We start from the raw sequence: 26352 nt of genomic DNA on the forward strand, positions 1-26352 counted from the left end.
AAAATATGTACAACTAGCACCCAATTTAAAAGGATGTTTAAAATCAATGTATTGAATAAATAAATAAATAACATTAACATAATTATTATTACTAAAACGATGGTTCTGCTTGTTTTGTTTTGACATTACTTACCGTTTTCGGTTTGTAATCTTCTCACAATTTTGTTTTGTTTGTGCAATCTTTCCTTCCTGTAAATAAGGTAGGTATTAATAAGCTTTGCTTCTACCTACGCCTTTTCGCCCATATTGAATACGGAAAACTGATTTGTGTGTATGTTTCATGTTTTGTTGAATGGACGAATAAATTACTACTACTATTTCTGCCTTTTTTTAACACTACGTCTCTTTGCTGTTCCTCACTTGTAGTTTTTTTTTTCTACAGCAGCTGCAGAGATCATCATCTGTCTCCTGTTTACACTGTGTATTAATGTTAATGAGATATGCATGTACAGGTGTGCTATATGCACGGAGATTATTTCTGATATTTAGTGCTGTGGACACAGAGACACTGTATAGATCCGTGGGGAGGTGCAGAGTTATGAGATACTTCACTACCACTGATCCTCCTCATGGAGAAGTCGTTTGATCCGTCTAACATACTGAAGCTTTAATTAAATTTATTCTTTTTTTATATAAGCCTCAAAAAAAAGAAAAGAAAAACAGTAGTTAGGTCTCTCAGTTCATTCATGTCCTCCCCGAAATCCGGAGGGCATGATCTCATCCTCGGGGGCAGTGGTGACAGATGTAGTGAATCATTTTCAGAGACGAGCTGAGATACATAAATGAGCAGGAGATGGAGGATTTGTGTGGCTGTGTGTGAAGGGAGAAGGATCAAAGAGCAGGAGGAGACGCTGGAGGCTGAACCTGCACGTGCCTGGAAGTGCCATCGGTGACAGGCAGGATAAATCACCTCGTCAGGCGTGAACGGAAATGGGGTGGAAACGCTGTATAATGGAGCACTCAACACACACAAACAAACACACACACACACACACACACACACACACACACACACACACACACACTCTCCGCTGACTCCTCTCCATCGGGGAGGGCAACGGATTCAGAGGTTTGACACATGTCAGTTTTACAGCTGGAGATTTTGTCGGTGTCGTTAACGTGCTTCGATTCACAGATATGATCCTGTCGGAGCTGAATGGAGGACCGGGCGTTCCAGCAGTGTCTCTGTGTGTGTCTGTGTGTGCGTGTGTGTGTGTGTGCTCCACTTCATGCATCAGCAAGTGCTTTTTATATGAATGGAAGATTTCTTATTGAGATTACACAAGCAGTTGCTGAATGAATTATTCAGTCTGTGAAAGAAAAAGACGGCGCTCTGCCAACTCTGCAACAGCAGAAGTAAAGCTGGAGCACAGAGATAGGAGAGAGTCAAAGAGGCTGTGATTGTGCTGCTGCTGCTGCTGCACAGAAGAAGAAGAAGCTGTGTCAAAAATGATCTACAAGTTTCACAAGCAGCTGGACGGTTCAACAAATATAGAAGTAACTCTAACACTTTCTACATTATCTCCAGTACAGTTGAAGTCAGGAGAGTATTCTGAAATACAGGCGATGTTAAAGACCAGAAACACTCCATTAGGTGTGAGGTGCGTTCAAGGTCTCCACACCACGACTTTCCACCCAGCTGTAAACTGTTCACACTACTTACTTACAAACTTTTGAGGTTCCTTGAACTGGCTTTAGACTTTTCTAACTAACTTTTCTTTTCTTTTTTTTTTTACATTTGTAGGCTACTGTTATTTCAGCTACAGTACGACCACAGTTGTTCCCCAACCATCATCTGGAGTAAAGACAAATCAGAGACAGTCATGTAACAGTCGTATGAAAAGATCTGTAGAGTTCTGATAGTTTTGTTTGGTGACTTGCTTCATTATTGCAGATAATCAATAAACATCAACTTCCTCTTTTCTTGATTTCATTAATTATCATGTTAGTTTTTTTTTCTCCTTATAATTTTGATAGATTCTTAAAATTAAAGATTAAGATATGATCTTTATCAATTCCCAGCATTTGGCTCTTTGTTACTTTGTGTGGTTGAGTTTATAACTTCTTTTTTGTTTACTGTCAGATTTTATTCTCCATTAAAATATTACTGAAATATTACTTAAGTAATAGTTTACGAGCAGTCAATAACTTTTTAATGACTCCTGGTTGTTGTCATGTGATGATATTTTAGCACCTGAAGAATTTGGATTCAAAATGTTTTTTTAAACCTTAAGAATAAAAAACACACCATAACTTTCTGCTGATGCAGAGTAAAATGGAAGAATATTGAATATTCATGAAGTAATCATGTAAGCATGTGTTTATGTGAGAACAGTGATGAATAAAAATACAACACACATGATCAACGGTTGGGAAATCTTACTCCTGATTCCTGTTTCCCGTCACGTCCTCTAAACGAACGAGCAGCTGCGTGAAGTGAATGAGCAAATAAAAGAACGAACGAGCAAACAATTGGCAAATGTACTGTAACAACAGCAGCGAGTCGGAGGTGACCTTCCCTCGCCAGCTCTCTGTTTGGCTTCCTGCTGTCTCAGGCCAAACTTTCCTGGTGGAAGCAATCATCCAGAAAACAGGATCTGTCACAGGACACCTGAGGTAGAGAGGAGGAGGAGGTGTGGGGGAGGGAAAGCCGATTCCAGAGGAGGAAAGAGAAGAGAAGAGAAGCTCTCTGCTATCTGATCTTTCCGAGTCTGATCGTGTTGACTGGAAGCAGGTTTCAGGATCCCAGATCATCTGTGGTGATACGACACGTTCACATCTGGTGGCTGGTCACATGACAAGAGTCACTTCACTGCAGAGCAGCAGCGTGCAGAGACGTCATCATCTCTATCGGTATGTGTATCAAGAGTTAAACCGGACGTTGTGGTTTTTACCGGAAGTTGATTCTTTTCCTCTTTTTTTCTCCAGCAACCATTAGAGTTTCCAGATGAGAACGGAAATAATCAATTAACAAAGGAAGATTAGATTAAAGGAAGTGATGTTAATTCTGGCAGTGCAGAGGTTTTCAAAGCACCTAATTGTATATGAGATATATTTTCACCTTCATCCGAGAAAAAAAACCCCTTTCAGAGTCTGTGATGTTTTAGTAGCTTAGCGTTTTGCTTGTGCACCATAGCTGCTATTAGCATTACATAAAAGCAGTAGGAAAAAGAGACAAAGGAGAGATGGCAAAGTGCTACTATGTATTAAAAGCCTTGAGTTTGGATTTTAAAAATGCTGGGTCAGTAATAGTGTGTCTCTCAGATAAATAAGGCCGTTAATGGCCTTGAAAACAAACATTAAATTTTTAAACACAATGCTAAAATTTCCTGGCCGCCAATAAAGTGACCAGAAGAAGAAAATGTATCCAGCTTCACTCGTTTTCTATCAGTTCCTCTCTTCTGATGAAGTTAGCATGCTAACAGGTTAGCTTTGGCCCGTCCAGACTCTGAGTCAAGTCTGAAGAATGAATGATGCTCGCATCATTAGCTTCTGTGTTGTAAATTCAACATTGTCTATAGCCCTTGGCAACAGTGCTGAGTAAACAGCTGTTAGAGCTCCAACGGTAGCTATGTAGCAGTATCTAAACTTAAAAATAGCTCCTTCTAATGTGGAAACTTGCCTAATGTCTATTTTTTACTCTGAAACTGCCCTTAGTTTGACCTTTGACTGTTACAGCTGCTCCAAATATTTCAGAAACCAAAAACAACCAAAACCATACATAAATGGATTTAATTGGATGATTCAATAAATCAATAAAGACAACAGCTCTTCATTTTGTTTACAAATGACCAGTTGATGCACAGATAGTCTGGACAGACAGATTTCGGATCTCTGCTCCATCTTCTCTAGTGATGGTGTGATGTACCTGTTACAGAGAGGTGATAAATGATTCCCCCGCTCTCCCATCCAACGTAGTTATGTAAGAACTGTGTGATATAAAAAAAAATAGGTCATCATCACACCTCACCCTCGACAAGTGTCACCTCATCAATTAAAACCTTCCAGATGATGTAAATGATCTGGGTTATCAACACGTTGGCTCATTAAAAATTCTGAATTATTTACTGAGAGGAATTTTACATTTTATCGGCCTCAGTAAGATCTACATATTTTGTTTTGATTTTCAAATACTTATTCAGTGGGTAAATCTGAAGAGCTAAGAGCCCACACACTGACATATTTACCTTTTATGACACGGATAGTAAATCTAAATCTATAGCCTAGTATTTGAGTGTATGATTTTCATAGTTGATTATGGCCTTTGATTATGTTTAAATTGATGTCTTTTAATCTGCTATTATTTATACTTATGTGCTTTAAATTGTTATATTGGTTTTATATAGTGTTATTTTGAGGCATTTTATTTTATTGTTTTTATTTTGTTTTGTTGTATGTATATGTTATGTCTTATGCCGTTTGTATGTTTTATGTTTAATTTTGTACAGCACTTTGGTCGACTGGGTTTTTAAAGTGCTTTATAAATAAAGTTGGTATGGTATGGTCATGATTAACAGTCCCTGACATGAGCTCCTCCCTTCCTAAATTCTGGATATGAACTCAATACTGCACATGTTGTCTTTCCGTTGGTTGGACTTCATAGTTTCCAAATTACTTTTGCTAATGGAAAACAGACTTAATGAAAATCAATTCTTCTTCACTGCTCATGAACAGTAGCTGTCGGGGTGGGCGTGTGTTGAAGAGAAGAACTGACATAGGCTATTATAATTCTACCAAGGTGTGAAACTATTCATTCCATGTAATTTATCAATACACTCATGTAGCTGCTGCTAAATTGGTATCTGAACGCACTTAACTTAACACAATTGATGATTAATTATGAGTCATGTGCACAAATTATACTTTTAGTGTCCAACGACCGCCATGACAACTGCAGCACTATAATGTCCCGTTAAAGGGATAGTTCACCCAGAATTGAAATTTCACTCATTATCTACTCACCCTCATGTCGACTAAGGGCTGGGAGAAGTTTCAGGGTTATCCGTGGCTTCTCTGAGCAAATTTGACGAACCAAGAAGAGGAGCTTCCGCTACAAAACAACCTTGAAATATAGACTTTTTTTTTTTTTTCGGAACAATTTCGCATTTTGGGGCTTCAATACAAGACGGACATTACATAAGAGCAGCATGGAGGTATTTGGATGTTTTTTGGTGTGTCTTTTTGTTACGAAGACAGTTGGTATCCATTTGCAACTGTTATATGGACATGCACTGCTACGCCGAGACCCCCTGTAACTCAGAAGCCACGGATAACTCTGAAACTTCTCCCAGCCCTTAGTCGACATGAGGGTGAGTAGATAATGAGTGAAATTTCAATTTTGGGTGAACTATCCCTTTAAGTTGGCAGTTCACATTCAACGTCCAATATGGAAGAAGAAAATCTAGATCGTCTTCAGGAAGCTGCTCATCATCTACATAACGGCCACATCTGTCGTCTCACACCTCGAATGTGTCATTGACACCGAACAAATGTGTTTAAACATATGTAACGACAGGATGCACGTACATATGTCCATATGTATATAGGGCAACACAACAACATAAATCAGTCATTGGCTGAATTCATTATGTCTCTGCAGACAGGTGGAGGCTGCCATCCGCCACACACAGATGGATGGATGAGTCCATTCAACATGTCAGCGGCACCAAACTGGGTCTTGAAGCGGAAAAAACACCGTCTCATAAACAAGCTCATCTCAGCTTTTCGTGTTCATGAGGCCACAAGAGTCAAGTTCAACATTTTTTAACACGAACTCCGTCAACCTGAACAAACATACAGTTTATTTCTTGTCTTTTTCAATCTTCTGATTTGACTCGTTTATACTGCTTCCATTAAAAAAAAATGCTCCAACAGCAGCGGGCGGCGAACTGGACCTCAGTCATCAGTAACAATAACAAATAAACATAATAAAACACATGAGGACTGATAAGATCAGGAACTTAGAATCATTTAAAACTAAAGGAAAGGGCAGGACCAGGGTCAGATCAGATGTGAGGGAGATTTTGTTTTTCTTTTTTTTGTGCTCTCCCTACTCCAGCTGGCTGTTGCCACAGTAACAGAAACAGAGGTCCTGAACTAACAAACAATCAGCAAAAACAAAAAAAAGTAAAAAAGAAAAAAAGTTTTGACGTTAAACTGCCCTCTGACCTTTTCTCATTATTGTGAATGCGTTTGGTGTCTTTGCACTTTGCTCTAAAATACAAAACTCAGGGATTTTCTCCTTCTGCATCGTATATTTTCTTTTCTTATCAGTCAAAGCAAGAAGTCGGAAAAAAAACGGTCCCACTGCACCTTCACAAATCTCTATCTCACTCTCACCCCGGGGGCTGAAAAACATTAGACGAGTGGAGGAAGCTATAAAATGACTCTTTACATTCCAAAAAAAAGAGAGAAAGAAGAAGACCACCCAGCAGTTTTAGCAAGATCCCTATTTTAATCAAACCAACCAGCCTGAGGGCGAGAGAGCTACAGAGACAGCGAGCAGTGCAAAATCCCACTCTTTCTATTGTTTCCTCAGCTGAGAGATCTGAAGATGAAGAGAGGGAAGCAAAGCTCTCAGCTCAGTTTGTGATGTGCAGATCTGTGGAGCTGCTTCTCTACACAATGAAGCAGCAATGTCTGCTCTTTTCCCACATGCACGTGATTGTTGTAGCATTTTCCAATCATCCTGCATGGTGTCTGTCTGAACTGAGAAGAAGAAGCAGCCAGTAATCCTGCACAGTTTTGTTCGCCTGTGTAGCTTCAGCCTCCGACATGACGGAGGCATCAAACAACAAAACCAGTGAAAAATCTGTCAGAGGGAGTTTTCATCCCTCCAGGAGATGTCTACAGAAATTTTATCATCCATCATGCATCTCTGTAACAAAGTCTGAGAGTCTACCCATCAGAGGAAGCTGGAAAAACTGACCTCTTTTCGATGGAAAGATGGAAAGATAATGCATCCATTTCAGTAAACAAGAGTCTTGTGTTATAAACTCCTAGTAAAAACCAGTCCGGTCATGATCCAGACCATTAAACAAGGAGGTTGCACCTTAATAAAGTCACAGATCTGGAGTCTTTTATGTGTATAGAGCTCAAGTCCTTAAACTAAAAGAACATTTTAAAACATTTTTTGACTTTTATGTTTAATTCAACACGCTCTTACCTCTCACTGACAAGTTCCTCCATCTCCGGCATCTGGCCTGCAGCGCTGACATTCATGTGACCATAAATGCAGAGAGTCCCTGCAAGCAAGAAAACATCACAATTAACAAATTGACATGATTATTTTTGATTATTATAGGATTACACATGTAAATCAATTCATGCAATTTGTGACTGCAGCAGATTACATTAACATAACTGATTTAAACCGAGTCTGAATTACGTTTTTTTTTCTTCCCTTTGACATTTGATGAAACAAAACCGGTCGCTGCCAATTTCTGTTCAGTGGAAACATCAACACACTGTGAATATAGAAATACAGGAGGTTTATTATTCGTGCTTCATTTCCCTCATGCAGAATTCAACTGAAACACCGACGGAGCAAATCTCAGATAGAGAGGACAGAGGCCAATCCCTGACCCCCTGATTGACCCCAGTAATAAAAGCCTTTATGCTTCAGCCGTATGTGCAGCGCTCAGACAGAGCCAGTTCACCATGTGGACATTTAATCATGTGCACAAATCCAACAGCAGAGTGGAGTGGTCACCAAATCCAGAAGTCCTATACAGACTGTATGTTTCCTATAATTACCACAAAGTGGAGAAATAATTACAGGGTCTGAATTCTTATCATTGATCATCGTTTATCATAAAAAGGAGGATTAATTAAATTTCCATAAATCGTCTGCAGCCTGGTCCAGACAAGGGCGGAGACAATGCAGTTAATATGAAGAAGCTAGTCTGCACTGATTACATGTTGGTTGGTAACATGTTCACAATCAGTAATTAAGGCATTAAAGACAACGGAAAGACCTCAGCAAAAACCAAACAACATGACTCGTCTTTTGTTATCTGCAGAAAGAAAGTCATGTTTTCACTCATGTCTGTTTTACAGTGCATGTACAGTAGGTTCAGATTGTGTCCAGGTAATAGAAAAAAAAAATTACTCAGGAAGTAAAGTTTAGAAGAAAATTAATCTAAAATATTAATGTTGCTCATTTGAATGTTTAAAAATGGCCTCCAGGCAGAATGAACAAAATCCTCAATTATAAATTACCAGACAATAGATGGAGCTTTTTCTGTTAAACAGAATTAATACATTGTAGAAATGAACCTGTTGAAGGAAAAATATTCTCAAATATGGTAAAAATATAGTAGCCTGAGGGTAAATATGACATCCAGAATAAAAGTACTGAGCATAATCTTCTTACCCCCATCACTCTGTCACATTTGCACAAAGCCAACCAAACATACAATCATGTAAACATTGACTTACATTACATCACTACAGTGGATTATAGTCCAACAGATGGCATATGCTCCAGATGCTTAACACACAAACTCTGAACTCTGAACACAACCTGTGTTAGACTGAACTACTGTTTTATGGAGGTGTTAAAAAACTCAGATGTGTAATAACATATTTCGACGTGAAGTCAGAAAGGCTGCAAATATTCATCTTGGCGTACCCTAAGAACTGTTTCACTGAAGCCGTTTTTGCTTAAAATAACATAATCATTCTTTTAAACTGCTTCCAATAAAGGTCAACTGTGTTTGAAAGAGGCTATTATTACTTTATTCCCAATTTTAGCCTCACACATACACACACAGTCAAGTGGGACTTTCTCGAATTCTTTCTCTCAGTCCATCTTGCTGTCGTCATCATCTGCCAACATGGCAGCGTTCAGCAACACTTTTCTTCCTCTCAGGCTGTTTGACATTTACAACATGCTTCACACGCAATCTCTCTCTCTCTGTGTCCTTGTTGGTACATAAAAAATAAAATAATAATAAAAAATGTGTCACCAAAAAAATAAATAAATAAACTATGGGTATGGGAGTTTTTTGTCTCTCCAAACATCCAGACAAAAGGCAACAACATCCCTGTTTCAATGCTAACACGAGAGGACGAGACGACCCAGAGGAGGTCGCTGGAGACAAGAGGTTAGAGGTCAGCTGTAAAAGACTGGTGGAGCAAAGTGACACATGAAAGTGGAGGTGAATAATCTTCATGTACATGCGTCTCTGTACACACACACACACACACACACATTATATATGAGCATGTCAGGATGATTCATCCTCAACACACTCACACACAATGAAAGGAGACGGGGGACATGGCCTTAATAAGACATCACATGAATATACTGTGTGTGTGCTGGTAGAAAGTCATCACACACAAACACATGCACATCTGTCCAGTGGAACAAAACCACAGCAGCACATACACTCATACTGTATGTACTTATCAATATGTATTCATGAGATACAGTGAAAAGAAGTGACCTTCAAAATGCACAAGTCCATCCTCATGAACACACACACACTTTAAACTTTAAGCTCACATTCTGTGATTGTCGAGGGCCGAGTGCTAATACCTCCACATCTGGATGTGCCGGAGCTCGGCTTCAAACTGGTAAATCACATGAGAGCATTTTAAATCTATGGCATCCTATATGAAATTAATCTTGAGAGAGAAAGAGACAATGATAATCTCATCTTTAATACTTGGAGACCAGAGATCCATCCATTGTCTGTAAGGGTTATGATCTGTGCAGGGCTGCAGGAGAACATGCAGTCTCCATAGAAAAGCCTGGGAATCGAACCCAGAGGATACTTTCTGCTATTTTATTGCTTTAATTGTGGTTTGTATGTGTGTGAATTCCTCTTCAGAGTGCGTATGTGTGAATAAATGTATGTGTGAATAAATGTATGTGTTATCTTATGGCACTGTTTGAAGGTGCATTCTGAATTTTGTTGTATTTTTATAATTCAATGACAGAAAATTCAGTTTCTGTTTCTATTTCTAACCTGGACCACCTTTCTGTCATCATGGACACTTCTTCAATGAACTTTGTTCTTGTTTTTATGCCAAAATGTCAAAATAGGCTAATCAATACAAAAAGTACACTATTAGTCCATACACTATATGCATTGTGGTTTTCCCTTGTCTTCTCTGAATCTAGGGAGGTTGATTATTGGTAAAGTGTCAAATTAACACACACTGGAGTCTTAATTTCAATAGAGTATGAGGGCGACTTCATGAGAAATCTGAAATGTCAACACTATGAAGTCATATTATAAGATTGAGATTTAAGTCCGAATTTTTGAATAAAATCTGAATATTTCAAGAAAGAAGTCATAATATCACAGAAATAAAGTAGTAATTTATTAGAATTAAAAATGTATGTGAAAGAAAAAAGAAATCTCTTTATTTGTGAAACCAATGCTGTGGTTTAACTTCCACATTCTCCAGCTGCTGCTCCTTTGATATTTTCTCCTGTTAGCTCCAACCCTGAACCATAAAACTACTACAATTACAATTTTTAAGAGGTTTTTTTTTTTTCTCCTTCACATATCTTCTCCCTGTTGTATTTAATGGCAGATTATGTGTTTATAGTGTCGGCGGGAAATCACTTGAAAAGTCTAATCAATCATACATTACAAGACTTAGTTACATAAGACTTTCCATTACTCAGCACAGCTCCATCATCACTGCTGCTGCTGCTGCTGCTGCTGCTGCTCTCACACAACCTGCAGTACGACAGTCTGTGGTGTGACAGAAGAAGACGAGTGGACTTAACAGAAACGGCAGGAGGAGAATAGAATATCAAGTACCTCTACACTAATTGGACAGATTTGCTGCCTTCAGATGTGACAAGTGATCTGTTGTAACTGTTGCTGTGACCTGTATAAGGTGGGAACATGTCTCCAGCGTGCAGGCTGTTGTTTTGCATCACAGGTTCATTATTTCATTCATTATTAATGGCATTTTTCACATTTTTCATGGTGTTAAAAAACCAGCATGAACACGAGTGTGTAGGAATGTGTGGAGTAAAACAAAAGCTCACATGGGCACCATTAGCACATACTGGTGCAGATTTTCCCACCTTCCTCCTATAGCTAGGTGTTAACGCGGGTCGTGGCACCGATGTGACCGAGCATTCATTACTGTAAATCCAGGACAGATTATTATATCATCGGAAAGCTGATTTGTGCCAGGAGTCTGAAATCTGCTTGGCACCGTCTTCAGGTTGCACCGGAGGGAGGGGAGGGGTGGGGGGTGGGCGGGGGTTCAATGGGGGGGCTGGCCCTGCTGACTCTGTTCTATAATAGACACACAGAGTCGGGGACGTGAGGTAAGTTGAATGCATGACAGCGCTAATGGGCGAGGCTGCTGAGAGGGTTTACTGGAGTCTGTCAGCTCTCATCCAGTCACACCGAGACGAGCAGAGGAGGAATACAAGGACGATTACGACAGTGCGTGAGGAACTGATGGAGCCGAGTGAAAGAGAGGGGAAGGTAATCGCAGTTGGAAATGGAAAAAAGGATGAAGGAATACTAAGTGAGAGAGAGAGAGAGAGAGACAGGATGAGAGACAAACATGATGCAGCAAATCGCTGCTTTTTCATGCACTGGTGACTCAGGGAAACTGATTTTTTAAAGCTGATGTGCAAGTTAGAAAGCCCATTTTCCAGGAACAAGACACAGACACACTCTGTCACTGCTGCTGTTAAAAAGTTCAGTCCTGCACAGCATTATGGGTACAGTACATCTTGATATCAACAGAAGCCATGGCAACAAGCAAAGGCAGAGGAGCCAGAGGAGCCACGTTGGGTTGGTTTATATCTGGCAGGGCCGGTTGGACGGTAGGCAGGACATCACAAGTGGACAGATCTGTTCTGTGGAGAAGGTTTATTCAGGGAAACCAGGACTTGTTCATGTGACTTTTGTTTTTCCTGCAGCTCAGACTCTCATTCATGAGTCCAGAGTGCAGCCGTCAGCTCCATCACTCGGCTGTAAACACGTCAACACAGATACTGTTAATACGAGTGGGTGAGTCAGTGGTTGTTGTGTTTACATTTAATGGAGCAGAGCTAGTGGAGCTGCTCTGTTTACTCAGTGTCTAAAAAAAAAAAGAAAAAGAAAAGGCGGCTGACAGGACGTCCACTACGCCGCTGCTGCCTCCAGACTCAGACTCATAAAACATTTAAACTCCGGTCACCAGCTGCCGCGCAAGTTTTTAAAGGAAAGTCACGGCAGGCAGCACGGTCCTGTGGTGATAAGCTGCTGACGGGACTCCACCCGTCTGGACACGAGGACGTTCAAGTCCAACATGCTGCAACTTTATCAGGTGGAGCCTGTGACCTCTGAACCTTCACCCCTTTACTTCTAACCCTTTGTCACAATTTGTATCAAATTTGATACACGAAAATAAATCCCCGCCTCTCGCCCAAAGTCAGCTGAGATAGGCTCCAGCTCACCCGTGACCCTAGTGCAGGATAAGCGGTATAGAAAATGAATGAATGAAAATAAATGAGTTTTTGAGACATTTACATCCTCACTGTGATTTTTTCTTCCTGAAAAACCTACAATCAGATACATGCAATGATCAGATAATCCACCAGGGTGCAGTTAGCAGGCCTTCACTTGGGACATCCAATATGGCCGCTGTCAGTCAGTGACCCAAATGTGTTTTCTCATGGATACTTTTTGCCAATTTTGAAAAAGTTAAGGTGAGAAAAACTTAAAAAACTGTTACTGCATTGATGCAAAGTAAAACTACTTAATATTTCATAATTTATTTTACAGTAAAACCGTGTTGAAAATGTGTGTATCAAAATAGATACAGCAGGTATGTAAGGTAATTTTCTAGGCAAATCTGATATGCACTATTTTGGGGGGAATTATATATTTTTTTACACTTTTTGTCAGAAGGTCCAATAAAGGGTCCAATTTCAAAAAATTGGGACATTTTCTGACAATTATTTCATGGTTCAGGCTTTTATTCACATCTCATCTCATCTCATCTGATCAGAGCTACAGCGCGACAAGGATGTCCCATTTCCAAGATTTCCTCGAATACAGTCAGAGAAATGCATCCTCGGTTTCCCAGGAAACAACAAGTCGCTCTGCTGCAGCCCAGCCTCACATCCGACAACATCACTGACCGACCCATTCTCATGACATGGATGTGTAACGTTCACACACAACAAAACCCACAAACAAATGTAATAGAAACACACACACACACACACACACACAGTGAAGTCAAGTGACTTCAGAGCAGGAAAACCAGTTCAGCTCATTAAATGTATTTCATGCAACATGACATTTTAACCAACTGCTGCTGCTGCTGTACAGAGAACAACAGACTCTCAGCCTCACTGACGTCTAATTAGTTCAGAGAAGAGAAGCAGGTACCGGAGACAGAAGTTGTGATTTATTTACAGTGGCAGTAGATTTGGGAGAGATTTATTTTAAAAAGTGTTGAGGATAAGCAACATGAACAAGTGTGGAGATCATGTGGAGGAAAAACAAGGCGAGTGCACAAAAACTAGTCTAAAAATAAACAGTGAAGTTTCAGATTAATAAACTCTAAAACCACAGGGAAGAGTGAAGAGATAACTGCCATGAAGAGACCACACACACACACACACACACACACACACACACACACACTCTCTCTCTCTCTCTCATGCATGTGTCCACAGACAGTTAACCTTTCCTCTGGCTCCATATGTACTAATGCACATCTATAGGAAACACAGTGGCCGGGTTCAGAGGCTTTAGCACCGAGCAGCTTGAACTAATGGTCTGACCGCAGGGAGCTGATGGAGCCACGCCAGCTAAACGCTCAGGTTGGTGTTTGTGCCGTCGGCTCACACACACACACACACACACACACACACACACACACACACACACACACACACACACACACACACACACACACACACACACACACACACACACACACACTTTTTACCTCTATATATGTGTGAGGACTTGAGCTTCAACCACCTGAACAGGATCAACCTCAGCTCTTCTCTGCTCTGTATCACTGTAAACCAAAGATCTTTGGCTTCTGTCCAAACAAAAAATCAGGGTCTGATGCATAAATAATGCAACACACACAAAAAGCATGCGTCACCATTTCCTCCCACATGAACTGCACACACTCCTCTGACCATGTGCACACACACACACACACACTCTGAAGAAGCAGAGACTCGTGATTAAATAAAATAAACTTCACTGAGCTTCTTTCATTACCATTAAAAACAATTTTACAATTCATAAACAGAAGTAATTGTGTTTGAGTGTTCAGTGTTTCCTTCAGTGTCGTCTCATGTCTTGACTATTATTATTATTATTATTATTATTATTATGTGAGTTGATCTGTAAACTGTTTGATTCCACTTTAATATTGTATGGAGTCTGTTCAATAGGACTTTACATAAAGTTAAGTTAAAGAGATTGCATTAAGTCACTGATGCACTTCAGTGTCACAGTCTCATCTTTTTCCTCTGATGACTAACTGCTGCAAACACAAACTGATTCATTAAGGGAGCGTCTTCATCCAGTTACAGCTAATTGAGAGAGTGAGGCTCATGCACGTTCACCAAATTTCTCAAACGATCAGATTTATAAAGCAGAAACCTGTGGGCTCAAAATGTTGAAATTCAGATTTTTGTTAAAAAACAAAAAATCAGTTTGCATATTTCTGGTTTGGTGTGAACACATTTTGTTTAATTCATGAATGTGCACATCTGGCCCTCAGGGCTCACTAGAAAAAGAGGTTTATGTTTTAAATGAATCAAAATATTATTCATTAGTCACTGAAATAACTAGTGTAGCAGTGATAATTAACATGTACCACCTCCTGAGCACTGCAGCTACTGTACACAAAACTTAACTTGTACAAAAATCTGTCAGCAAACACATGGCAGATACAGTATTTTTCAGTCAAATGAGGTCAATAGACGATGAGGATATAGTTAATATATATAAAATTTGGCACCCCTTGTGTGTGTGTGTGTGTGTGTGTGTGTGTGTGTGTGTGTGTGTGTGTGTGTGTGTGTGTGTGTGTGTACATTCCTTGGACCATAACTCTCATTTCCATTTGCTGAAGTTTATTTTGAAAGACCAAGTTTGTCTCGGAGGGTTTTTACAATTTGAGCAACATATCACGGCATTTCCTTTAGAAAAATACACTGAGTGACAGATTACAGGTTTCTGGGATAATCAACTGAAGAACAAACAAACAAAAACAGAAACAAACAACATGCACACAGGGGTGGAAATCGAGGAAATGGATGGGTTGAACCCAAAGAAGAAGAAAAAAAAAACCTCTTAACATTTCTCATGAATTTCTCAGATTGTGATTTGTAGAAAACACAGGAAGTGGGAAACAGAGAGATCAAACATGTTTCCACCGAGACTTATTATTGAACCACATCAGAAAACATTAAGCAGCAGAGACAGGAAAGCTCTTCAACAATTCATGAGCGCCGAGTCACAAATCACAACTCATCCACTCATGCTAGCTGCTGCGCGCACACACACACACACACACAGCCGAGGAGGATAAACAGAGAAAGTCGTTGGGGTGTGGATAAACCAAATGAGCAGCTTCAATGTGATTCTCATTTATTTTGATTTGGGTTTGAAATGTGAACATATGGTTTGGATTTGGCCCCGTTAGAAACAAAGCTGAGCTCCTGAATGGATTTAATGGACATTTCATCACGTTTGGTTGGACTCCTGCTTCCTGCCAAAGCTTCATATACTCAGGACATTTCAACACCAACAGCAGCTTATGATGTGAAACTGGCTTTAAAACCCAACACGACAAGAAACCCAAATCACACACATACACACTCTGACGTGCTAAAGTAAAACAATTTAGTGCTAAAACGTTATGCAAGACGTTTCCCTCTGAGACTGAAAGCCGTGAAAACTTACAGTAAAACACATGTAGGGAGGGACACATTTAAAGTTTTGAATCCAACAAACTTTCTGAGCGAGCAGCTGATTTCACTTTAAGATATTTAAAACTCAGTTTATGGATTATTGCTGGAGGGAAATGATCTGATGAAACCTGGTGCTGAGTAAACTGTGTAAATGAAGGAACTTACACCAATCAGGCCCTACATTTTGAGCACTGACAGGTGAAGTGAGTAACACTGAATATCACTTCATCATGGCACCTGTTAGTGGGTGGGATATACAGTATTAGGCAGCAGGTGAAGTTGATGTATTAGAAGCAGAAAAAATGGGCAGCCTCAAAGTTAAAGCAGAAGTGAGTGATCCGGTCGTTTTCGCTAATGCTGCGTTCCAGGCAGGCTTTTGAAATCATAAATTACAGCTTCAAGTCACAACTTACGACTTTGTAGCGTTCCAGGCAACCCACTCGTGTTTTTCCGACCTGTTTTACCGGTGAAAGTCACTATAACGGCCACTCGTAACTTCCGACCCGTGAAATCGTACCAGTAGGCCTACGTCTTTTTGTACAGTCTATGTACCAGATCGAACTGGTACGACTTCACAGGTCGGAAAAAAACGAGTTTCCTTGAACGCACCATAACGTCCCTACGTCGCCACATTCACGGCGTCCCTTGACTGCACACACAGCCCTGCATGCCGTTCTCTCTCCTCATTGGATAAAAACTGTAGGATACGATAAATGTTTTCTCCTCGGCTCAGAGCAGAGCAGAGTGACTGACAGACCCGTGTTTCGGTCCAAACACTCTATGTAAGTGATTGCTGTCGGAAGATATAACTATTTAAGACTTATATTAACACAAATATATCACTTACTTCTGCTTTAAGTAAAGTGCAAAATGTTTACATTGTCATAAAATCAAATATTTTGTGTCTTTGAAAAATACAAGTAAATTGTTCAAAAAACCTTGTTATTTAATGAGAGGAACCGAGTTAATTGATAGGCTATTTATTTACAAATGTAGCCACAGATGAAGACCAAATCAATCTTGTATGGAAAAAAGCATTAAAAATCGCAATAATCAAAGAATCGTGGCACCAGTAATCGAATCAAATCGACAATCGTTATAATCGAAGAATCAAAGCTCCCATAATTGAAATCGAATTGAATCGTGAGGTACTCTTGTTGGAACACCCCTACTGGAGATCTTCTCAGATGAGTGTTTAAAAACTTCAAAACTTCAGCATCACGACTGTTAATGTCACTAGACAACAATTCTAAACAAATGTAATAATGATGCATTAAGAAAAGTAAGAAAATACATTCAGAAGGAGATGTTTCTTTGCAAACCCACTGACAATACAAGGAAATATGTAAAGTGGGATACTTAGCAGGAAGTTGTTGGAGATAAATGACACTGGAGAAAAATGACTCAGACACCTGCAGCAGTTTGTCTTTCATACACACTTACATTTAACTTTTAAGATGTTTTGTCATCAAGACTCGAGTCGTGAAGATGAAAACACATCACAGGTGTTTTTAGTATCTAAATGTCATGTTCCATTCAAAGGCGTTTTACTACAAGAATAAAATACTTCAAATTTCAGGAGCCTGACTACGGTTTTATTAAAATTATCATAATCATTATTATCATCATTATTATCCATAATGATCCAGCTGTGTGGTTCTGTCACCCACTCCATCTGCTGCCTGTCTCCCCCGCTGAGGGCCCAATTAAGCCTCAGTACAGAGCACAGAGCCGAGGGAGGCGACCGGGGGCCGGGGGCCGAGGCCCTTGTCAGGGGGCCAATGAACTAAACCAGGAGCTCTGGCAGAGACGACACCTCTGAAACTCAGAGACGCTGTCAGGAAGACGACACACAGCTCTCTGCACATGGAGCAAACCAACACCCCTGAGCTGCTCTGACGCTTCTCACAATGAAGTGAAAACTAAACTAAACTAAACAGTGACATTTATCAGCAACAAGGTGACAAAATGCACCTCAGACACTTATCCATCTGTGCAAACTGTGTATTTACATAAACCACTACTGTTCTATCTTTTGCTGCATCACGTCTTCAGGACTTCAAACCCAAATCTTGTGCAAGCAGTTTTTTTTTTTTTTTTTTAAATCTGCTGATCTGTGGTGACACTTCAGATTCTCAGGGACCTGAACTGTGCAAATTCTGACAAAGTATAAACTGTATCACATTACCAGCTTCTTTATTTCGGTAAATAAGGCTCAGCATGTACAGCAGCAGTGGTGCAGACATCAACATGAGTCAGCAGGAGACAAACAAACTAAATAAATAAAGAGGGGGAACAATTTAAGAAAACAAGTTCAGAAAACACAGAGGAGCAGAGCTGTGTGTCCAAAACCAAACCAAGCACAACCACTCCCATCTCCACAGCTTCCACCTCCGCCCTCACATCCACCCACAGGTTTTCTGTCTGGTGAGAAAGAACGGAAAATGAATAAATAAATAGAAGACAAACTCATTATTTAGATATTTTCTCTATTTTTTCTCTCTCTCTCTCTCTCTCTCACTCAATAAATCACAATATATGTCTTATCTAACATCAACTACAATAACAAGTACAACACTTGTTCCCGGTTGCGCTGCTGTTTCACATTGTGTTGTGTTATGTTATCTTATCTTGCTATGCAGCGTTATCTATATGTGGTTCACCATGGTTTTACCGCTCATGTTACTGTATCACTTTCGTTGTCATTATCTCTCTTCACTAAACAAAATGTAAAAGTCTCAGTTTCCTCTACACACCTCAGTCCTTCAGTTATCTGCTTTCATGTTTAAAACATGACCACTGTTTGACATGCAGAGTAGTTTCAGATTCAATTTACGCATTCAAACACTTTGAGTGAAACCACTTTTCCTTTTAATGAGATTTTTTAATGAGAAAGTTAAATAGGAGGATTTCCCCTCTCACTTCTGCCTCTATTGAGAATTCCTGCTCCTCTTCTTTCCCACTTCTATCTACTCCATCGCCGCCTTTTTTCCCACACTGTCAAAATCCCTTTCATTCATTTTCTGACTCAGCATGTAGCCACTGGTCTCTCTGCACTGCACGTGCTCCTGCTCTCATCCTGCAGGACAACCCAGATGTTTCAGAAGAAGAGTTCAGTCTTCAGTCAGCTCATCTCCACCACCACCGATGTTCAATTACCTCCATAAACTTAGTGAAGTTACTGAGCTTCCTGTATGATCTACAGTTACACAATCAGTCTATATCAGTAAATGGTTGAGTTCAGTGTCATTCATGAACAACTCAAGATGAAAATTTTAAAACTAGATCATGTTGAGTGTTAAAGGGATAGTTCCACATTTTGGCAAATTGGCCCTTTGCCATAATCCATAAATTTTAGGAATAGGTTTGTTACCTTTAATTGTCGGTGCAAACTATTTTTAGAACGGCGGAGCAGAGCCATGAGCTGCTCAGAGCTATGCTACGGAAGCTCATGGGATTTCTTGGTTTCACTCAAACTCATCAAATACACAATCCAACAACACCAAAACGCTCTGGTGGACAAGTTGTGACCTGCACATTCACCACGCTGTGAGATAATAACAGAACGTTACCAGACGGAGTTGTTTTAGAGGTAAATGCAGAGACTTCTTGCTGAAAAACTGCCCCTGAAGGCAACACGCATCAGCCGTTTTGCATGAATTTACCTCTAAAACAACTCCGTCTGGTAACGTTCTGTTATTATCTCATAGCGTGGTGAATGTGCAGGTCACAACTTGTCCACCAGAGCGTTTTGGAGTTGTTGGATTGTGTATTTGATGAGTTTGATGAAGGAAACCAAGAAATCCCATTAACCTCTGTAGCGTAGCTCTGAGCAGCTCACGGCTCTGCTCCGCCGAACCCGACATTTAAAGGTAACGAACCTACTGCTATGACGATAGGGATTATGGCAATGGGCCAATTTGCCAAAATGTAGAACTATCCCTTTAAAGTTTTTTGGAAAAAGTCAGTAACTAGATACTGATTGGAGATTTTGGAGTGAGGTTGCAGTTTGATGGAAAAACCGGGAAACATCTACGAACCAGATGAACCACCTTTTAAAATCAGCTCACTAAAACCACAGAGCTGCAGAGAGGGATCTGAAAACCATGATGTAATACATGAGTGCTTCTGCTTCCTCACACCTGATATCAAAGAGCTCAACTGTGCTCATCATCCTTGAAGGTCGGGCTGAAGATGCACGGTCCAAGTTAAGGACACACTGATTCAACTCCGCTCCACCTCCTCCGTCTCCTCCGTCTTCACACCTTCTGCTTTGATTCTGCGTCTTCTGGAGCAACAGAAATTACCTTTTAAACATCTGGTAAGACTCTCTCTCCCGTTCTCTCTCAAGTTTCCTTCCAAGTGCAGGCACACGGAGGCCTCTGTTTGCTTTTATTTGACAGCAGTAATTAAATTTGCCTGCCTGTTGGTGAGGGACGATCGAGCTGCCAACTGTGTGGATCTGCAGGCGAGGTAATGCTTCACTGTGACAGAGCGAGAGTCCATGTGAGCCGCGGGCGACAGAAGAAAAAACAGAGAGGTGCGTCTGATTTCAACACCCACAAGACGAGGACGCACACTTCACTACTTCTTGATGAATTTTCGCAATTTAATTTAAATGCTAATTTGAATTTGACAACAGTCTTGGGGCTCTTGTCTCTCAAAAGAAAGATGGATGCTCGTCCTTCACTTTTCCTGCTTTGTGTTTTAGACTAACTAACTTCCCATTTGTTCTCCTGCTTGGCAGCTTCAGTATACGACTTGGAGAGCTGGTGAATCCTCGCAGTCCGAGTCCGGTTTGTTAAACTGATCAGAATAATAAGCACTGCATGTCTGAGAGTAAACAACATGTTCAGAGAAGCTGCTCACTCTGTTCTGATGAAATCCGCCGAGGCTTTTTGTCATTAACATACTCGATCCAGACTTCACTTCAGTTTCATTAAGGTGTTCAGAGAGAGAGAGAGAGCTGGGATTTCGCCTTGAATATTTCATATGTGTGGTAATGATGGAGAGAAAAGCAGCGAAATTAAGTGAAATAAACAAATGCAGAGGCTGAAATATATCACAGGAGAAAATGATTTTCAAAAGACAGAGAGACAGGTAGGCGGGGAGACAGACCGAGGCCCATAGGACCTTGCCAGGAGTCTGTGTCTCATCACGTTATTGATTCCTAATGTCAGCTGACACTGGATGGTATTTCATGGGCACTTGCCCTGTTAAATGTCACCGTGGTCTTAGTTCAAGGCCTCCGACTGAGAATAAATCCTCCAGTGCAGAGGAATAAGAAGGAAACAAAGGCCAAGTACTTAAAAGGTGAATTAGTTTGACGACCTGAATGTTTCTTTCAGTCTTAGTCACATTTAACTCACCAGCTACGCCGAGTCCAACATGTCCAACTCGTAGACGACTCGACTCCCGGGGTTTAATCCTGCACCACTCAGAAGAAGTAAAACCAAAAGAGGAGCGAGAGCCTGAAGTTTCACTGCCCTGAGTTATTACAGTGTGTCAGAGGATGAACCAGGAAGTGGCTCTGCACAATCAAATGGATGTTTGGGAACAAACTGTTTGGTTCTTCAAACTTCCACGTCCTGTAAACTGGTTTCAGAAGAATGTGGCTTTTTCACACAGAAGCTTCATTTTACTTTGTGGCTATTGTAGATTTTGAATCGGGTAGATACAGTTATCCAACTAGAGCTGATCAGCAGCATCTCTGATTGTCTGTTTTTATTCTGATCATTTAGATAATGAAGAAACACCAGCATCTGAGTCTTTGGTCATATAACATATGCTATTTTATAATCTGTACTTTCTTCTTTCTTCTTCTTTCTTCATCTTACTTTTTCTTGCCTTTGGTCATATAAGTGTAAACTTTGAGGTTGAGACTGTTGGAAACCAAACCTGAGATTTTAACACATCCCCGCGGTGTGTGGGAAGTTGCAATATGCATTTTTCACACTTGTTTGACATTTTATAAACTCGACTAATCAGACAATCTGCAGATTTAATCAACGATGAAACAGATTTGTTACTCTCCGTCCTACGACAGACAATACTTCTGTGGGGATGAAGACAGCGCAGGCCGGGAGAAGGACGGCAGCTGGTATTTTGTCCAGTTATTGGTTTGGACCGAATGTCAGAGCTCTCAATAACACGAGCACTGCAGGAGCGTTCCCTGCACACAGAGCAGTCATCAGGAACTGACCTTTCCAACTGGTCGACTGTCCTGTATGTCTGTCCATCTGTCTCTCTGTCTGTCGGTCTGACTCTAACGCTATCTGTCTGTATGTCCACAGAAGCTTTAGGAGCATCGAGCTGCAAAACGAGAGCAAAAGCCATAAAAAGCGTCCAAAGAGCGACTCACAATTGTATAAACTCTGTCTCTCTCTCTCTCTCTCTCTCTCTCACACACACACACACACTGATACACACACACTGAAACAACCTTTACAGCACCAGGCCAGTGGTATAAATGTCAGGAACAGTCACGGCTTAAAAGCAAAGTTGGTACGAACTTTAACAGGCAACAGAAGAAGAAGAAGAGGACGGGAACAGCAGATGGTGAACAACTGAGAGGAGACCTGACGATAATTTAACTGAGCATTTGATTATGTAATAAGTCATAAAGTCAATACCTCTTCAGTCTCCTCGAGTTCAAATGCAAACACACACACAGTTTTATACCGATTATACTGTAGGCTACTTGAGGTCTGTTCCTTCTTCCCTGAAGGCAAACAGGTCGGTGTCCGACCTGCAGGGGCCGCCACAGAGAGAAATATAGTCAGAATAAAGTAAAAATAGTTTTTTTCTTTACTAAACAATTTCTGCTTTTTAGATGAGGACTATAAAAAGTCCAATAACCTGGGACTCTAATAATATATACAATAATAAACACAGTGTTATGAGGCAGTGCCTTATAAATTAGCGACTCCATTAATCCCTATTGCAGCCGATAACTGTGAGATTTAAAGGGAAGTTGCTCATATGTTGAGGTGAGTGAAGGTTTGTGAGCTTTGACTGTAAAAACATAATGAAACTAATGAAGCGTGAAAAGAGCTGTGATATCAAATGAAAGAAAAAATAAAGACTTTATGTTCAAATGCAATTACTGGGAGTCCTTCGCTCTGTTTCATTATGTCAGGGTTTTTGTGTAATTAGTCACAATGAGATTAAAATTTACCTCATGGCCCTCGGAGCTAATGGTCCGCTGAAGCTAGTACAAACTCCTCGCTGCCAGAACTGTTGTATTCAGTTGTAATTTTGTCATTAAATGTGGCTCCTCTGGTAGTGACGAGGACTGAGGAAGACGAGGACACATGCAGGACTGGGATTATGAGGAGTTTGGATTATTGGATTGGATTCTGGACCAGAATATTAATTATCAGCCTTGGTTTAATGTTAATGTGCTCTAGCAGCTTCTTAGAAATTCAGTTTGATACAGTTTCTACATTTGCATTAAGTTCTTTTTCTCTTTAAACTGAAGATCCCAAGTATCTCTGTTCTGTACTTTATTGTCCTTCCTGAAATAAAACCCTATTCCAAGACTCCACAGGACATTATGTCCCTCTCACCTGTGAACAATGCAGCCTCTTGTCTCATGCATTATTTAACATGTGCCAATTTTTTTTTTTTACAAGCTAACACCCCCAACAATTTAACAAGCTGCTGCCAACAGCCCTCGTTCCTGTAATTCAGGTCATCTGGGGCAAAGTCCAAGGCCGGAGCTGCTTCACCGAGCCCTTAAAGTTATAATTATAGTCCTGGACCTGGAGGTAAAGTATGAGCTGATACTTCAAGGTGTGGTGTGTTTTTATTATCAGTTTCCGTCCAGTGCAGACGTTATAAATGACACAGAGGACTTGAGTTTGATTTCAGTCGTCCAACCTTGGTTAACACCAGACGTGATCACTGATCACTGTGATAGGTGTGTGGTGAATATTCAGGAAACGGTGTCCAACCTCCACTTGGCAACTGCCAACTGGCAAACAACCTCTTCCCTTTTGCTGTGATAAACGTCCAGAGAAGACGCGCAAATGTAATAAAGCGTGTAATAAAAACCCCACTGAGGAGGATGAGCTATCACACAAATCAAACCAAAAAGGTTTGATCACTGCACAACAACAGAAGGTGATGGTCATGACCTGGTTCTGAATGAAGGGAAATAAAACCACCTGGTTTAGATGGTAAGAGTGAAAAGACACCGACATTTAACTCTACGGAGAATCCAGCAAGTCACTTATCAGGTTTTTATAGACTATGAATGAATCATCGATGCTGCTGAGGAATCAAAGCCTTTCTACTAGTGTTGTAAAAATACATTCAATAGTTCTACAAAACTTTTAGAGAAGAAATAACCTTATTGGTTTGGGAGATAAAAACATATTAGATATACAATTAATAAAACAAATGAGCTTTAAAAAAGTCTTTATCATAGATTCCTCCAGTCTCTGATGCATACCTTCATTATCTGATCTAATCTAATCTATATCTAAGACTGATACTGTATATCTAGGTCTATAATCTATATTAAAAAAAATGGCCATCAGAAATCGCCCAAATCCAACAAAACAAAGAAGCAACAGACTCAGTTCAGGGCTGGTTTCTCAGAGACAGTCAGTCCAAATGTATTGATGGCACAAAGCAGTCAAGTTCTTTTCTCTCTTCAGTCAGTCTGTGGTGCAATGAATTCTGGGTAAATTATGAACAACTGAGCTCTGTTTACTTGTCTTTGGGAAGAATTCACAGTTTAAAGGACGTTTTACTTTGAAATTTCAGTAACGAGTTAAATGACTGTGGTAACATTGGGCTCAACCCTGAGTTAGTCAGACTTTTGACATCTTGAACCCAGACTAAAGTTAGACTGATCGATATCTATAATCTATAACTCAAACCTTAACACCTACACCACAGGCGAGTCAGACACCGGCCTCTGGTCTCATTTCATCAGCTGGAAACTTTCTGACTCTGTAGCTCCGCCCGCTGACGCTTAGCCCGACCAATGAGATGAGGTCCGTGTCCAGAGCGGCCCTCTCTGATTCTGGATTTGTTTGTAAACTAAAAATCCTATAAAACTGTATTAAAGCTGGCAATTAAATGTGGCATTTAGTTCTGTAAACACGGAGCAAAGCCAGAGGAGGAGTCCAAGTCCCTCCACGACTCCACCACAGCCAGCGTCCGTCCCTCAGCGCCATTAACCTTAATGGTGGTTTCCGCAGAGCGACATCGACGGGCGCTGTGAGCATGTAGGTCACCGACGCGCCTGTACATCACTGTAGCAGCTCATTAACCACAGGGGGAAGTGCTACCTGAGTATGTCGACTGCTGAAAGAGCCACAGGAAACAAACGTGACAAACAAACTGAGCTGAGGCAAACTCTGCTTTTCATCTCAGCACAACTGACCCACATTTAGACACACACACAGAGATACACACATTATCCAGACTGACCGGGATCCCTGCAGCTCTGTCCCACAATTTTCTTTTTAAACTGTTTTGATAACACAGAATAAATCAGTGCAGACATGTGATGATGTGTGTGTGCTGCATTCCCATGAATGATGAATGCCAAAGTCCATTGTATCAACAGGTGGTTATGAAACAGTCTATCATGAAGTAATAAGGTGCATAAATCAGCATTGTGCAGTGTGTGTGTGTATGCAATCCCCACTGTGTATGTGTGTATGGGTATTTGTCTGTCTTCACCTTCAAATTTGCTTTTAGATAAATCTCTTCATTTTTTCATTGCAGGTTTGTTTTCACTTTGCATTTTTTCCATGTGTGATAGTGTGTGTTTGTGTGTGTGCACTCATGCCTGTTTTTTATTGCAGTACCATAATAACCCTGGTAGTCTTAAGCAAGCACTTCCTGGCACAGTGGCACCAAAGACGATGATAAAGTGACTTGACTTCAGAGTCCACAGCCATGTGTGACAGAGACTATTATAAACCAGAGATCTACAGAGCTGCTATCTGCTCTCCACCAGATTAGACTCTTCATTCTGCTGAGAGCTGGAAACTCACATCAATAAAAAGATAAAGATGCCAGAAAACTTTTTTCAATTAGACAGAAAGAGCCCAAACTTTCTGTCCCACCCTGAACTGGTCATTGTTTTAATCAGCAGTTGGTCATCAACTAATATCAGACCTTTGACAATAGCCATAATGCCCGTAACGCCTCATTAAAAGTTGTTGGAACATATTATTCAGATCTGTTTGCTTCTTTAGCAGCTAGCAATGACTTCTCTCTCTCCCGCTCACTCGTCTTCAGTTACTCGTCTGCCTCCTTTAGAAATGATGATACATGGAATAAAAGCAGTTTAGCGTGAAGCTCAGTGTATTGGAAGTGCTCCTCTGCTTCCTCACTGTATATCTCAACTAGCTGGGAAACCTGAGCAGTTTATACTGGGTTATGGTGCTCAGTGTTTTAATTAAGCA

The 26352-nt window shown here is 40.5% G+C and overlaps 1 protein-coding gene across 3 annotated transcripts in view; it reads right to left on the reverse strand.

Annotated features, from left to right (window-relative positions):
• Nucleotides 1-26352, reverse strand: part of htr4 (5-hydroxytryptamine receptor 4) — a 170223-nt gene that overhangs the window by 107870 nt on the left and 36001 nt on the right. For all 3 annotated transcript variants that reach the window (XM_085789261.1, XM_085789262.1, XM_085789263.1), the window contains exon 2: nucleotides 7166-7244. In XM_085789261.1, coding sequence (XP_085645387.1) covers nucleotides 7166-7221 — 56 coding nt within the window. In that variant the 5' untranslated portion in view covers nucleotides 7222-7244. The remainder of the gene's footprint in view (nucleotides 1-7165; nucleotides 7245-26352) is intronic.

The sequence above is a fragment of the Trachurus japonicus genome, chromosome 10 (genome assembly GCF_045865225.1).
Source record: "Trachurus japonicus isolate A0001 chromosome 10, Traja_1.0".
Lineage (NCBI taxonomy): Eukaryota > Metazoa > Chordata > Actinopteri > Carangiformes > Carangidae > Trachurus > Trachurus japonicus.